The 14601-nt window shown below is 35.4% G+C and overlaps 1 protein-coding gene across 1 annotated transcript; it reads right to left on the reverse strand.

Annotated features, from left to right (window-relative positions):
• Positions 1 to 6033: 6033 nt before the first annotated feature.
• On the reverse strand, positions 6034 to 10660 carry cyp19a1a (cytochrome P450, family 19, subfamily A, polypeptide 1a). Its single transcript, XM_026287851.1, has 9 exons — positions 10435 to 10660; positions 9872 to 10022; positions 9105 to 9259; positions 8687 to 8863; positions 7991 to 8105; positions 7754 to 7865; positions 7516 to 7678; positions 7097 to 7338; positions 6034 to 6399 (listed from the first exon to the last, which is right to left on the reverse strand). Exons 1-9 carry the CDS (start codon positions 10637 to 10639, stop codon positions 6166 to 6168), a joined length of 1554 nt encoding a protein of 517 aa, XP_026143636.1. The 5' UTR covers positions 10640 to 10660; the 3' UTR covers positions 6034 to 6165.
• Between the last annotated feature and the right edge of the window lie 3941 nt (positions 10661 to 14601).

Raw genomic sequence — 14601 nt, forward strand, 5'->3', positions numbered from 1 at the left:
AAGAATAGTTTCAGGGTTAAAGGAAACATCCTGCTTTCATTTCCCTGTTTTCATAATGAAACCAGAGACAGAGATATTTCTGAATACTCAAGGATTTGTGATATTCATTGATTCTGATGATCTCCTTGGTAACCAGTGATCACATGCAGTACAGCATTTTATTAATACAAAAAAGAGTCAAGGGACAGGGCACAGTGTGTGTGTGTGTGTGTGTGTGTGTTTGTGTATACACGTAGCCTATAGACAGGGGCTGTTACAACCATCTTTACAGCTGCCCAGCATCTAAGCGGAGTTTGTGCAAGAATGTGTGTGTGTGTGTGTGTGTGTGTGTGCGTGTGTGTGTGTGTTATAAAATGTACCTCGCTTTGTATTCTGTCTCTTTTTTTCCTATACCTGCTCATAGCTTCTATTCACCTGCCATCCATCCCATTATGAAAACACACACCTTGCATCATTATTTACTGTTAATACAACTGTAGATGTTTTCTTTTCTTTATCTGCAACATATATATTTTTATTTATTTTTTTATTTTTTTTACAGATTTTATGATTGTATAAAGCAGTTTCTCAACCTGGTTCCTGGAGGGACACATACACAACACACATTTGTAAACTTTTCCCAATTAAAGGGGTCATGAACTGAGAAACCAAAATCCCCTTGATCTTTTGACATATAAGAGGTCATTGTATTATAAAAACACTCTGTAAGTTTCAGAACTCAAAACGTTCTAGTTAGTCTAAAAATAGTCCGCCAAAACGAGAACTTGTAGAATGTTCCACTCTGTGATGTGATAGTGTGGCTAAACACTGCCTCCGCAAAAGAACATCAACGCCTGCTTCTACATCATCCCACCGATTCGCACATGTAGTCCAAATAATGAGAAGGGGCGAATTAGTGCTGCGCAATTATTCAAACGGGGTTTAAAACAGGACAGAGAAGTGCCTATTACCTCTAAATTATGATGTTTTTGATGTAAAAATCTTGATAACATTATAAGTCGACCTTAGAGAACAGTATATATATAAAAGGCAGTTCATGACCCCTTTAAACACACCTGATTCAGCTCATCAGCTGGTTAGAGACCCCGAGACCTAAAATGAATGGGTCAGATAAGTAAGATGTGTAGTTGTTGTGCCTCCAGAATTGGGAAACACTGGTATAAAAAGCACTAAACATCTATGTTTTGTCCCATAAAATACAGGCTTGCACAATGACAAAAATACAGCCATGGGTGTTTCATCAATACTGAGGCAGAGGCTTGTATTTTGATATTCTTATTTTAATCCTGTTAAAGATTTGTTAAAAAAAAAAAAAAATCTACCTCTTCCTATTTAAATTAAGCACCTTAATCGCATATGGAAGAAACGAAATACACAGCTGAGAGAAATGTTGTTGGTGAAAATGGTTTTCAGGTCATTATATGGTAATCTCTAGAGGCATACAGTATTGTTCAAAATAATAGCAGTACAATGTGACTAACCAGAATAATCAAGGTTTTTCGTATATTTTTTTATTGCTACGTGGCAAACAAGTTACCAGTAGGTTCAGTAGATTCTCAGAAAACAAATGAGACCCAGCATTCATGATATGCACGCTCTTAAGGCTGTGCAATTGGGCAATTAGTTGAATTAGTTGAAAGGGGTGTGTTCAAAAAAATAGCAGTGTGGCATTCAATCACTGAGGTCATCAATTTTGTGAAGAAACAGGTGTGAATCAGGTGGCCCCTATTTAAGGATGAAGCCAACACTTGTTGAACATGCATTTGAAAGCTGAGGAAAATGGGTCGTTCAAGACATTGTTCAGAAGAACAGCGTACTTTGATTAAAAAGTTGATTAGAGAGGGGAAAACCTATAAAGAGGTGCAAAAAATGATAGGCTGTTCAGCTAAAATGATCTCCAATGCCTTAAAATGGAGAGCAAAACCAGAGAGACGTGGAAGAAAACGGAAGACAACCATCAAAATGGATAGAAGAATAACCAGAATGGCAAAGGCTCAGCCAATGATCACCTCCAGGATGATCAAAGACAGTCTGGAGTTACCTGTAAGTACTGTGACAGTTAGAAGACGTCTGTGTGAAGCTAATCTATTTTCAAGAATCCCCCGCAAAGTCCCTCTGTTAAAAAAAAGGCATGTGCAGAAGAGGTTACAATTTGCCAAAGAACACATCAACTGGCCTAAAGAGAAATGGAGGAACATTTTGTGGACTGATGAGAGTAAAATTGTTCTTTTTGGGTCCAAGGGCCACAGGCAGTTTGTGAGACGACCCCCAAACTCTGAATTCAAGCCACAGTACACAGTGAAGACAGTGAAGCATGGAGGTACAAGCATCATGATATGGGCATGTTTCTCCTACTATGGTGTTGGGCCTATTTATCGCATACCAGGGATCATGGATCAGTTTGCATATGTTAAAATACTTGAAGAGGTCATGTTGCCCTATGCTGAAGAGGACATGCCCTTGAAATGTTTGATTCAACAAGACAATGACCCAAAACACACTAGTAAACGGGCAAAGTCTTGGTTCCAAACCAACAAAATTTATGTTATGGAGTGGCCAGCCCAATCTCCAGACCTTAATCCAATTGAGAACTTGTGGGGTGATATCAAAAATGCTGTTTCTGAAGCAAAACCAAGAAATGTGAATGAATTGTGGAATGTTGTTAAAGAATCATGGAGTGGAATAACAGCTGAGAGGTGCCACAACTTGGTTGACTCCATGCCACACAGATGTCAAGCAGTTTTAAAAAACTGTGGTCATACAACTAAATATTAGTTTAGTGATTCACAGGATTGCTAAATCCCAGAAAAAAAAAAAATGTTTGGACAAAATAGTTTTGAGTTTGTACAGTAAAAGGTAGACACTGCTATTTTTTTGAACACACCCCTTTCAACTAATTGCCCAATTGCACAGCCTTAAGAGCGTGTATATCATGAATGCTGGGTCTTGTTTGTTTTCTGACAATCTACTGAACCTACTGGTAACTTGTTTGCCACGTAGCAATAAAAAATATACTAAAAACCTTGATTATTCTGGTTAGTCACATTGTACTGCTATTATTTTGAACAATACTGTACATGTACTGTGCATGGAAGTTATGCTCTACCGGGGTATTTTACTAGAGTTTGTAACAGCTATTGCTATCAGTAATCCACTGTTCAGAACACCCGTCATATTTTGTTGGTCATGACGGCACTGTTTCCTGTTGTTTTGTGTTTTGCAAGGCAGATTTCTTCTTCTTCTGAACATTTCTTCCTGTTAAACCAGATAATTCAATTTATCTCTTGCAAAAATCTATTTGCTGTGTTTGAGTGTGAAACTGATCTGGTCTGTCAAAGGTCATCTGAGAGAACAGCAGTCTAGATGGACATCTGTAGTTTCATCTCAGTGTGGGATTTACCACATACTGTAAGCTACACAGCTTTTTTTTTTTTTTCAGGCTGATCAAGACATCCTCTCTTATCAGAGAACTTACCTTGAATTAGCAAAGGAAACTTTGGTTATAGATATCTGACATGTGGGTCAATGACAATTTAGAGTGTTCAAGATTTGTTAGAAATGTTCTCTGCATTCATGCTGGTTTTATTCGGTTTTGAAAACCACCTTCACTTCATTTTCAAGTTCGAATTGAATGACTAGTAACAGCACTCTGCATTACATACATGAGAGTGTAGCTACACATCTTAATCATATTTTCAGATAACTAAATCAATTAATTAAAATGACATCTGCATAAATTTTCATTGTAATGAAAGGAGCAATTTTGAACTTTCTTTCCTTTTCTGTTCCTCTGAAGAAAGAATGTTATGGTTTGAAGCATTTTAATTACTGGGAGGTTATTAGCTCTTCTTCTTCTGTCAGTGTGTTTGATGATAAACGTTTTCCTGTTTCCTGTTTAGAGAGCATTGACATGGAGATCTCTGGATCAGGCAGGTGTGTGTTTTGTTCGAGTGTAACAATGTGTGTTTGTCTACAATGTCGTCTGGTTGCAACTGACACAACTGAGCAGATTACCATGGCAATAACGATACATGATACATATTCATTTCTGTCTTCAGTGCTGGCCACTGATTTTATGAATGCTCAGCCTGATTATGATAATAATACATCAAAACAACTAATGCAAATGTAATTTAGAAATCATTTAGTATGCATTAATCTTGACTGTTTATATATGCTCATGACCTATTAAGTGGTGCTTGTTTGTGTATGTGTGTGTTCGTGGTTTCTATGTGTTGGCTGACAGCTTTATGGACCCCATATGGAAGAAATGGCCCCTGAAAGCTAATGGACCCTGAGACCCTTATGCTGCCTGCCAGCTACTCACAGGAGCTGTACAAATGAGGTCTGCTGAACATCTGTTGAGTCCAACTTGTTTTAAGAGTACTGAACTCATTTCTAGCTTAACTTAATTCTCAATCATTTAAATTAAACAGTTGTGAAGTTCAGATCATGTGTCCACATGCAGTGCTCACACTGTCTTAACATGGTGGAATAGTGCCATCTGCTGATAAAAAAATCATATAACTTAACACACACAGCACACATTTGATAATTTATCAAGTAATGGAAAACCCCCTTTCCTATTAAGACAACACAAGGACTGTTGTGTTTTAGCAGTGCAGGGTTTATTTTTTATTTTTTTTATTTATTATTCTTTTTTTATATACAATTATTAACACTTATAAATGTTACTTACATTTTATTACAATATATAAAACGTATGTCTTAAAATAAATATTTTGAGTCTTTATCATTTTTAACCACTTTTATGTGGATTGAAACAATTAATGAAATAGCATTATGGTTAAATGTAAAAAAATATTGAAATATGTTGTATGATGTTATTTTTTATTTTAAAAACACCAAAATATTTTATATTTGTTTAATATGCATTTTCTATTTATTTTTCAATTGCTTCGCAATATAAATTTGTGTTTGTTTCCTTTTTTTTTTTTTGCTTTCCACTTTAAAAAAAAAAATTAAATAAATAAAAATACTAATTATTATTACTAATTTAAAATGTTATTAAAAAAAAAATAATAATCAATTTTTTTTTTCCTATTTGGTGCCTAAACTCTGGAATAACCTACCTAACATTGTTCGGGAGGCAGACACACTCTTGCAGTTTAAATCTAGATTCAAGACCCATCTCTTTAACCTGGCTTACACATAACACACTAATATGCTTCTAATATCCAAATCCGTTAAAGGATTTTTAGGCTGCATTAATTAGGTAAACCGGAACCGGAAACACTTCCCATAACACCCGATGTACTTGCTACATCATTAGAAGAATGGTATCTACGCTAATATTAGTCTGTTTCTCTCTTGTTCCGAGGTCACCGTGGCCACCAGATCCAGTCTGTATCCAGATCAGAGGGTCACTGCAGTCACCCGGATCCAGTACGTATCCAGACCAATGGTGGATCAGCACCAAGAAAGGACCTCTACAGCCCTGAAAGATAGCCGAGACCAGGACAACTAGAGCCCCAGATACAGATCCCCTGTAAAGACCTTGTCTCAGAGGACCACCAGGACAAGACCACAGGAAACAGATGATTCTTCTGCACAATCTGGCTTTGCTGCAGCCTGTAATTAAACTACTGGTTTCATCTGGTCAGAGGAGAACTGGCCCCCCAACTGAGCCTGGTTTCTCCCAAGGTTTTTTTCTCCATTCTGTCACCGATAGAGTTTCAGTTCCTTGCCGCTGTCGCCTCTGGCTTGCTTAGTTGGGGTCACTTCATCTACAGCGATATCATTGACTTGATTTTCAAATAAATGCACAGACACTATTTAACTGAACAGAGATGACCTCACTGAATTCAATGATGTACTGCCTTTAACTATCATTTTGCATTATTGACACACTGTTTTCCTAATGAATGTTGTTCAGTTGCTTTGATGCAATGTATTTTGTTTAAAGCACTATATAAATAAAGGTGACTTAACTTGACTTGACTTAAACTATTTACTGTAAGAATACTTTTATTAAACAGTTAAAAAACACCCTTAATCCACATAAAGACGCAATATTATAACAACAGTTAAATTTACACTGAATTACATACAAATTTAAACACAAATATCCAAAGGACTGACCATTTAAAGCAGTAGATAAATACAAGGTAATAATGACACAGGAGCAGATGTGTTAGTGGTGAATCAGAGAGCGTTTCTGAGGATGAGCTGCACGCTGAGGCTCGACGGCTCCTCCACCGGCTGCTGTGAAAGGTTGTTGGTTTGTGGGATGCTGTCTACAGTACAGCCCTTCACAGGACACACAGAGAAACGAGACAACAGTGTCACAAGAATAGACTTCATCATCACCATAGCAATGTGCTTCCCCACACACGAGCGCGGGCCTGATCCGAACGGCTGAAAGAAACGACTCGGCACCTTGAGAGAGAGAGAGACAGAGAGAGAGGGAAATAAGTTACATTGTTGGTGCTGCCATGGACCAAAAACATACTATTTTGATTTATTAAATATTGACCTTATTGCCATTTTTTTAAAAGAAAGTAATGAAAAATGAATGGTCTCTGCTTTAAAATAAAATAAAATAACTGTATTATAAAGGATTGTGAAAATTATTTACAGTTTTGTAGGAAATTCGAATTACTGTATACTATAAAATTTTTATTAACTATAGTCCTACTACTGAGTTAGTTAAATAGTAAGAATAATTGTTATAACAATGTTACTTTGATAAAAATAAATAATTTGGTAAAATAAATAAAAAGTAAAGTTTGTAAGGGAAAAAAATTGGTAGATATTATATAACTACTGAAAATAATGAGGTTAGTGAAACAATGCAAATATTTTTAGTTTAAAAGTCAATGTTCATTGATTGCTGGTCTATGTATATATATATATATATATATATATATATATATATATATATATATATATATATATATATATGCCATTCCAACAGTTTCAGGAAAAAAATTATTTCTTATTAATTTATTGATAATGATTTTAAATATTTATTTGAGTGATGGCTAATAGTACTGTTAATGTTTATGTTAATGTTTATAATGGCACTGAAGACAGAAAAACAAGGCAAAAAACGCCTTTTATATTGAAGACTCACATTTTTCTTGAAGTTGTCTAGACTGAACTGATTCGGTTTGGGGAAGAATTCGGATCTGTGCATCCGACCCACGTTCAGTATGATGTTTGTTCCTTTCTTCACTTCGTAGCCCTCGATGACATCATCATCGAGCGCCCGGCGCATGGTGAAGTCCACGACCGGATGGAACCGGAGCGACTCATTGATAAAACTCTCCAGAATGTGTAACCTGGACAGATGTGAGTGCTGCAGGCTCCTACCTGCTACAAAACACAATCAAAAATGAAAATAATATTAGTATATAGTCTCTCAGTGAATGGAAAATAGAAATGAAAAGATTATTTTTGTGTACTACAGAAAACACAGGTTCACAATGACATAAGGATGAAGAAGTAATTCCTTTAAAGTACGATGACTGAATCTTGTGTGTTTGCTCATACCTAGGACAATGTCCATTTCCTGCAGGATCTTTAACTCCACGTCTGGATTCTGTTTGAGCAACAGCAACATGAAGAACAGACTGATAGAGAGAGTGTCTGGAGCCGCGATAATCATCTCCAACACACACTGCCTGACGTTCTCAGCACTCAACTCCCCATGGCTCTAAACACACACACACAGGTCAGTCATCTGTATACAGTAGGTGTATCAAAAGTGTGTGTGGCATGTCACATTCACCTGAGCAAATATCAGCTCTGCTGTGAAATTGAGCTGGTCAAGTTTTTCAGCATGTATCAGCTGAACTCTCTTCTCCTCGATCAGAGCTGCAATGGCATCCTGCAACTCCTGACTGAAACACACACACACACACACACAAACACACACACCGAGACACCATAAAAAACATTTCACATATGGTATGTGGATGCATTTACAGTACATACATCTCCAATAAACAATACTTAATGAACTCACGTGTCTCTTTTATGCTTCCTGTGAAGCCAGTCTAGTCTGAAGTAAACATCAGGTTTGATTAGTACTGTCTGCCAGGTGTCAAAATATTTATGAATCTTCTGAAGCAGATCATGCTCTGCAACACAGCAACAAGAAACCAGCATTTACATGTAACCTATAATATGTTTTCAATGTATATCAAGATACTAAAATGCAGAATTAACCATGAGATCACAACTAATAGAGAGAACATCTGTCATGCCCTTAAAGAGATATTTCACCCTAAAACAAAGGGACTATTTTAATGATGTCCTTGCTATGTTTCTGGGCCTCGAACATGGTATTTGAATTGCTGCCTATGCAGTGTCAGAAAGCTCTCGGATTTCATCAAAAATATCTTAATTTGTGTTCCAGAGATGAACAAAGGTCTTACGGGTTTGGAACGACATGAGGGTGAGTAATTAGTGACAGCATTTTCATTTTTGGGTGAAATATCCCTTTAAGCACATTATTAAAAACTGCATAATGCCACTATGCATAGCATACAAAAATATATTACAGTTCAATTGTTTATAATTAGTAAGATTTATTAGATACCATTTATTAGATAATTTGCGTTAGATAACAAAATATGAAACATATTATCGAATCTCTTTGTCTGTATGCTTTATTCAGATGATGTACTGTATGTTAGTCTGAGTGTTTCTTAGGACTAACCTTTAAGAGGGACTCCTAGAAACAGTCTGTTGGAAATGTCCACTACAATGCACCGCAGTAAGTTAAGGATGTCCACCTGTCCGTGAGCATCTGTCAGGTGAGACAGATCATCCAGGTGTGTGTTTGTGGAAGTGGTGCAAACCTCCAAAGTTCTCTGAAGCCCTGGACCTGTTAGAGCTGACACACACACACACACACACACACACACAAATATGCTTAGCACCTCTTACGGCTACATTTTTCTATAAAGAATAATAATAAAAAAAACCACAATGATAAAAATCCACTGAAATAAAATGATGTAAATAAATTCAAATGCTACTTGTGACACTGAGATATCAAAAGTGATCATGCAATTTATATCAGCCTCTTCACAGTTAATATATTGTTACTTGGGTATTACTGAAAGCAAGCCCACCTTTTGCATAAAAAGTGCGGACTTTCTTCCAGAGTTCCACATTTGAGTTGAATATGATGCCTTGTTCATGCATCCCAACACACTGCAGACCCAGTTTGCTCCCAAAACGTGAGGTGTACAGAGATCTCCTCAACACATGATGCACAGCAGACGACCTGTCACACACACAGCATTAGAATGAGAAGTTCATTTAATGTATCATAAAATAATAATAACATAATAATAATGATATACAAATCCACATAATTGAAACTAAAGAGTACACTTTCATGCATGTTTCTTAACACACACACACATTATAATACATTTTAAATCATTATACACAGTGTTGACTACCATATTAAAGAATATGCAAAGAATGTGATTGTAACTGTAGTGTTATTTGATATTACAAATAAAGTTAATATATTTAACATGTACAGAATTTCAACATTACAAATATGGAATTCTAAATATATTTAATGACATTCAAGTTGCACTAGAACTGGCATTGACATTTACTTTAGTTAACCATTTTGTTTCTGGCAGTACATTTTGATCATGTGTCAAATAGACAATAGAATTCATAAATTACTTACAAATATGCACTCTTAATATAAATTTAAACTAGAATACATTTTTATTATTCGTAAATAACATGCAGTATACCTCCCCCGTAAACATTCCATTCAGTAAATAATAATACTTTTTTTAAATTATGTGTAAAGTCTCTTTCACAAGGAATGGTGAGTGTGTGTATGTGTGTGTGTGAGAGAGAGAGAACTTACCTGCTCAGGATGAGAGTTTCCTCACCGTTGATCCAGACCCGTACAATGTCTCCATATTTGCTGTTGTAGTAGTTGCTGGCAGTGCCGATCCCAGACCAAATGAACCGACAGTAAGAGAGAAGAGGACCCAGACCCAGGAAGAAACACGGACCTGAATAAAACACATTGCAGCAAACTAGTAATTGACACAATGTGAATGTGACATGCATTAATCGATCTGAATCTATTTTATACAACATTTACTGAATTATTATACATAGTTTTAGGACATTAATAATGAATGCATCATGTGTGGGGCTCTTACTTTTACTGTGAACGTTTAATTATCCAATTAGAATTTAAACTATTTGTTTTCTAAATATGTTAACTGCACAGTACTATCTACCAAAAATGTAGATAGCATAGTCACTAACAAAGGATACAAGGGCAAAACACTGCATGATAGGAACTAAAAATATTCTTTCCCACAACTATCGGTTCAAAAAGTGTCTCTGTAATGGATTTGATAAGGAAAATGCTGTGTTAAATAATAAAGGACAACACCTCAAATAAACCGTACCGACCTGGCACATGGTCTTTGTTTGTCCGATGGTGTCTGATGGCCAGCAGCAGGCAGAGCAACAGCAGCAGTAGTGTGGCCGTGGCTCCACACACACTGTCTTGTGCACCGTCAGTGCTGTTATGGGCCCCTTGCATCAGAAGGTCCAGAGCAGCCTCACCGAGATGCACCGGCTTCATTCCACAAGGCTGGAGAAGTTCACGTGCCATAAGAACGGATTGAGATTTAAAGCTTCTTCAAGTCTGAAGCAGCAGTAATTTAGACACACACTTTTATATGTGTGTGACTGCACGGGATTGCATCAGGATAAATCAAAAGTCAAAATAAAAGCTCAGTGTAACCTTGTGTGCTCCTCGTGTCCTTCAGTTTCCAAAACATTGTCATGCCGCGCGAACCTTTAGCTGTGCCAAACTCATCCCTGCATCATCTTTTCATTAAGACATCAAAGACTTCATGAGATAAGAGACATCTGTGGCACGATCCCCTCCTGCTCAACAAAGTTCATCAGACTTGGGCATTCTAGAGGTTCTTGACTTAAACCCCTAACCAGTGCAGTTTGTTGAGAAGTATTATTACTGTTACTTTTCTTAGCGAATTAACTAACAATTTTCCAAAACAAACAAATATGTCATTTTTTATGTTCAATTCTTAAATTTAGAGTAATAAGTTAGAATATTAAGACACTACAGGGCAGCTGAATTACAGACATGGGACAGAATCTGTATCTTAAGTGGCATTTGGAAATATTTACACAAGCTGTATAAAGCAGCTCAGAGGTGGCATAAATGCATTTACACTGCAATTAAAATAGCATGAGTTATCAAAATATATGAGATATCAAAATATATCTGAATATAGAAATATGAAATATTGGAAAATTAAGTAATGTTTTAAATATGAAATTAAAACTGCTTACCAGCCCTAATATATATATATATATATATATATATATATATATATATATATATATATATATATATATATATATATATATATATATTAGGGCTGGCAAGCGATTAAATATCTAAAATGTATGCCAGTAAATCTTAACTTAAACATAGCCTATTTATTTGACTATTTATTTTTCTATTCATTCTCTTAATTCTTCATTTGTTTATTAAATATCTCTGGATGAAATGCAGATATGATATTTTAAAACCAGACAGCCTGACCTAAAACCGTATGGAAGGCCAACCTACCCAGAAGCTGTACCAAATCCATTATTAATTATTATTAAATTAATTTATTTCATTATAAATTTTCTTAAGGTTTTTTTTGTATTCAGTCTTAATACATCAATATTTTATATTTTATGGTTTCCACCATTCAGTTTAAAACAAAAACAAATTGTTACAATGAACACAAAAGTCATTTTGTGTCTAATCAGATTCAGAGACATTGTGAATTCACTGAACGCCCACTTTCATCGCTAAAGAATTTATGGAAATAAGCTGACATCTTTGAGTGCGGTCAGAGCAGATTCATGCAGCATTCTGGCATTTTCTTTGTAAAGGGAGGATCCTTCATAGTTCATGTGACCACATTCGTTCTCTGACATTGAACATCTCATTACAAATACATAATAATGTAACCTTGACCCATCTGCTGTATTAACTATATTTTCACCATCTAACTTTGATTCTTAGTTATGTAGAAGAATTAAATGCAGGTCAATATTTTATGGCAGCAGCTTAATGGTTAAACCTCTGAGTACTTAACAAGATGTTGCTGGATTAAGGCCCATAGGGGTAATTTGAACCACTGCAACATTTAACTTCAGGTTATTCCATGGGGACTGAAGCTGTAATATTACTGTATGTACCAATTAACTTATGGAGAAATAAAATGTGAGTGGCCTTCACCCATGCAAAACAGGCATCGATGCATGGCTGCTGAGGTGATTTTAGCATTTATAATATGTTTAAGTGCTTGCTAGAGTGTTCTGAGTAAACTAATTCTGAGTAAAATATACTCATTCTCACGTTTCTGTGATATGTGACTTGTGTTATCACCTATAACTTATAAAGAAATATTAACATATTTCTGCTCATTTAATTAATCATTTATGACTGACATTTATTAATTTCATTGATTTGTGTGGTATATTGAGTTATGTGACTACATGGAGGTGTAAGGGTGAATTTTCTTGGTTGCCCAAATTTCAGGGTGGTCTTAATAAAGACTTTGAGCTTCTCATAAAGGAGTCAACCTTTTGAACATGCAGCAACATCACACATATTTGGGGCTGGAATGTCTTTTTCGGAAAGAAACAAGTAATCTTTAATTCATTGGAGAACAAAGTGTCCCTCTTGCACATTGAAAGACACGTCACTTAAATATGTCGTCACTTCAATACAGCCTTTGTGGTCCTTGAGTTTCGCAATTCGTCAAATAAGTTGTTTGTCCCCTGTAGCAAAACTGTGGGCAGGAAGCCACAAGGAAAAGAATTGTGAGTACTGTCAACCATACATTTATAGATCATTTACATTTTTGTTTTATTGCTGGTGCTTTCTTTCAAAGACATCTAGGAAAAGTGCTTTTATTGGATTTTACTGCATTTTGTCATAAATATTAATTGCAAAACTCAATAAGTACAGTTTTATTTTTCATGATTATGTCTTTTTTTATTGTCCATTCACTGAATCATTTCAGCAGTCCATCACCAACACCTCCATCCTGGGGAAAGTGCGCATTGATCTCTGTGATGGTTGTGTGTTCAGCTCAGTGAAAGCAGTATTAGCCGTGTGGCTGTTGAGAGTGGATGTTTGTTTCGGCTTTCTCATGAGGAGTGCCAAATCACAGATAATAAAAGCAATGTTTGAGATAACGCACAGGGAGAGAAGCCAAACCACTTCCCTTTACTGAATACAATCCAATGTCCACTCAACTGACCTCTCTGAGGTCTGAGGGCCTGTTTTATAAAAAACTTATAGTAAGTATCTTGTTGTTTTTTTTTTTTTTTTTTTTTTGACTGCTTAATAATTAATGTGTTACCCCTTTGAAATATTCATATAAATGAGATTTCTTTTAATCCCTGCTTGTGTAGGCTATTCTATTGCAAGTAAATTCTGGTGTTCCACAAGGTTCCGTTTTAGGCACTTTGTAATTAATTTTGTGCATACTCGCTTTAGGTGATATTACTAGGAAAATTGGCATTAGTTTTTATTATTATACAGATGACATACAGCTTTATATCTACTTATCAACATAGTGAATTACATACTTTCTTCTAATGAATTCCAATTAAATGGGAATATAATTTTTTTTTTTTTTTTTTTTTACTATCTTTCAAAAAGTTGGACAGCCTACAATCTGACTTGATGGTACCACTGTTGACATCAGCAGAACATTTCCGAAAAATGGAACCATCTAGATTTGCATGTCATAAGATAATACAACTTTATTACTCTAAAGGAACATTCTCTTTATTCATGATGCTGAAAAGTTAGTTCCCATTTAATGACCTGATAATTGAGATCTATTATTGGCTTGTTGTCTAGTAGCCTCCATATATAATCTGCAGGCAGATTTTGCAGAAGTATAAACAGCTCAAAGTGTAAGTTCTGTCAGCCAAACTGAATCATTTATTGGTTATCGGTTAAGTTCGACATCAGTTATATCAACTCTTCAATGTCTGTCAGGGGAGTTGGGGACCTTGACTGACCTCATAAATTTGCGCTTTAAACCAGTTTAAAAATAAAGTTATTCAAGCCAGATTTCTCTACCAGTCTGTAGCTGTACTAACTAGTGTTGGAATATTAGGCTACTTTTAACAAGCCTGTTACAATATTCTATATCTCCCAATATAATTAAATGATTATGTAACATTATTGCTTTTTATGTAAAGTAAAAAAATGTATTTTGTAATTGTAAGTATCCTGATGCATTATTTAATTTACTTTGAACAAAAGCTGATTGGTTTTAATAGTTCTAATTATGTAACACGTGTTAGCTCCAATGCTAATACTAATTACCTAAAATATAGTAAAACCTCTTTAAAGGGTTTGAGCTAGTTCAATGGAAAGTTGACAATCAAAGAATTATTATCCTAACCTAATCATTAAAACTATTAATTTACCAAAGAACCTGGCTAAAAAAAAAAAAAAACCTGACTGAACTGATATGACCTTCACACTCCTTTCAGCACATACTCAATAATACACACTCTCTT

Source organism: Carassius auratus, chromosome 18 (genome assembly GCF_003368295.1).
Source record: "Carassius auratus strain Wakin chromosome 18, ASM336829v1, whole genome shotgun sequence".
Taxonomy (NCBI): Eukaryota; Metazoa; Chordata; class Actinopteri; order Cypriniformes; family Cyprinidae; genus Carassius; species Carassius auratus.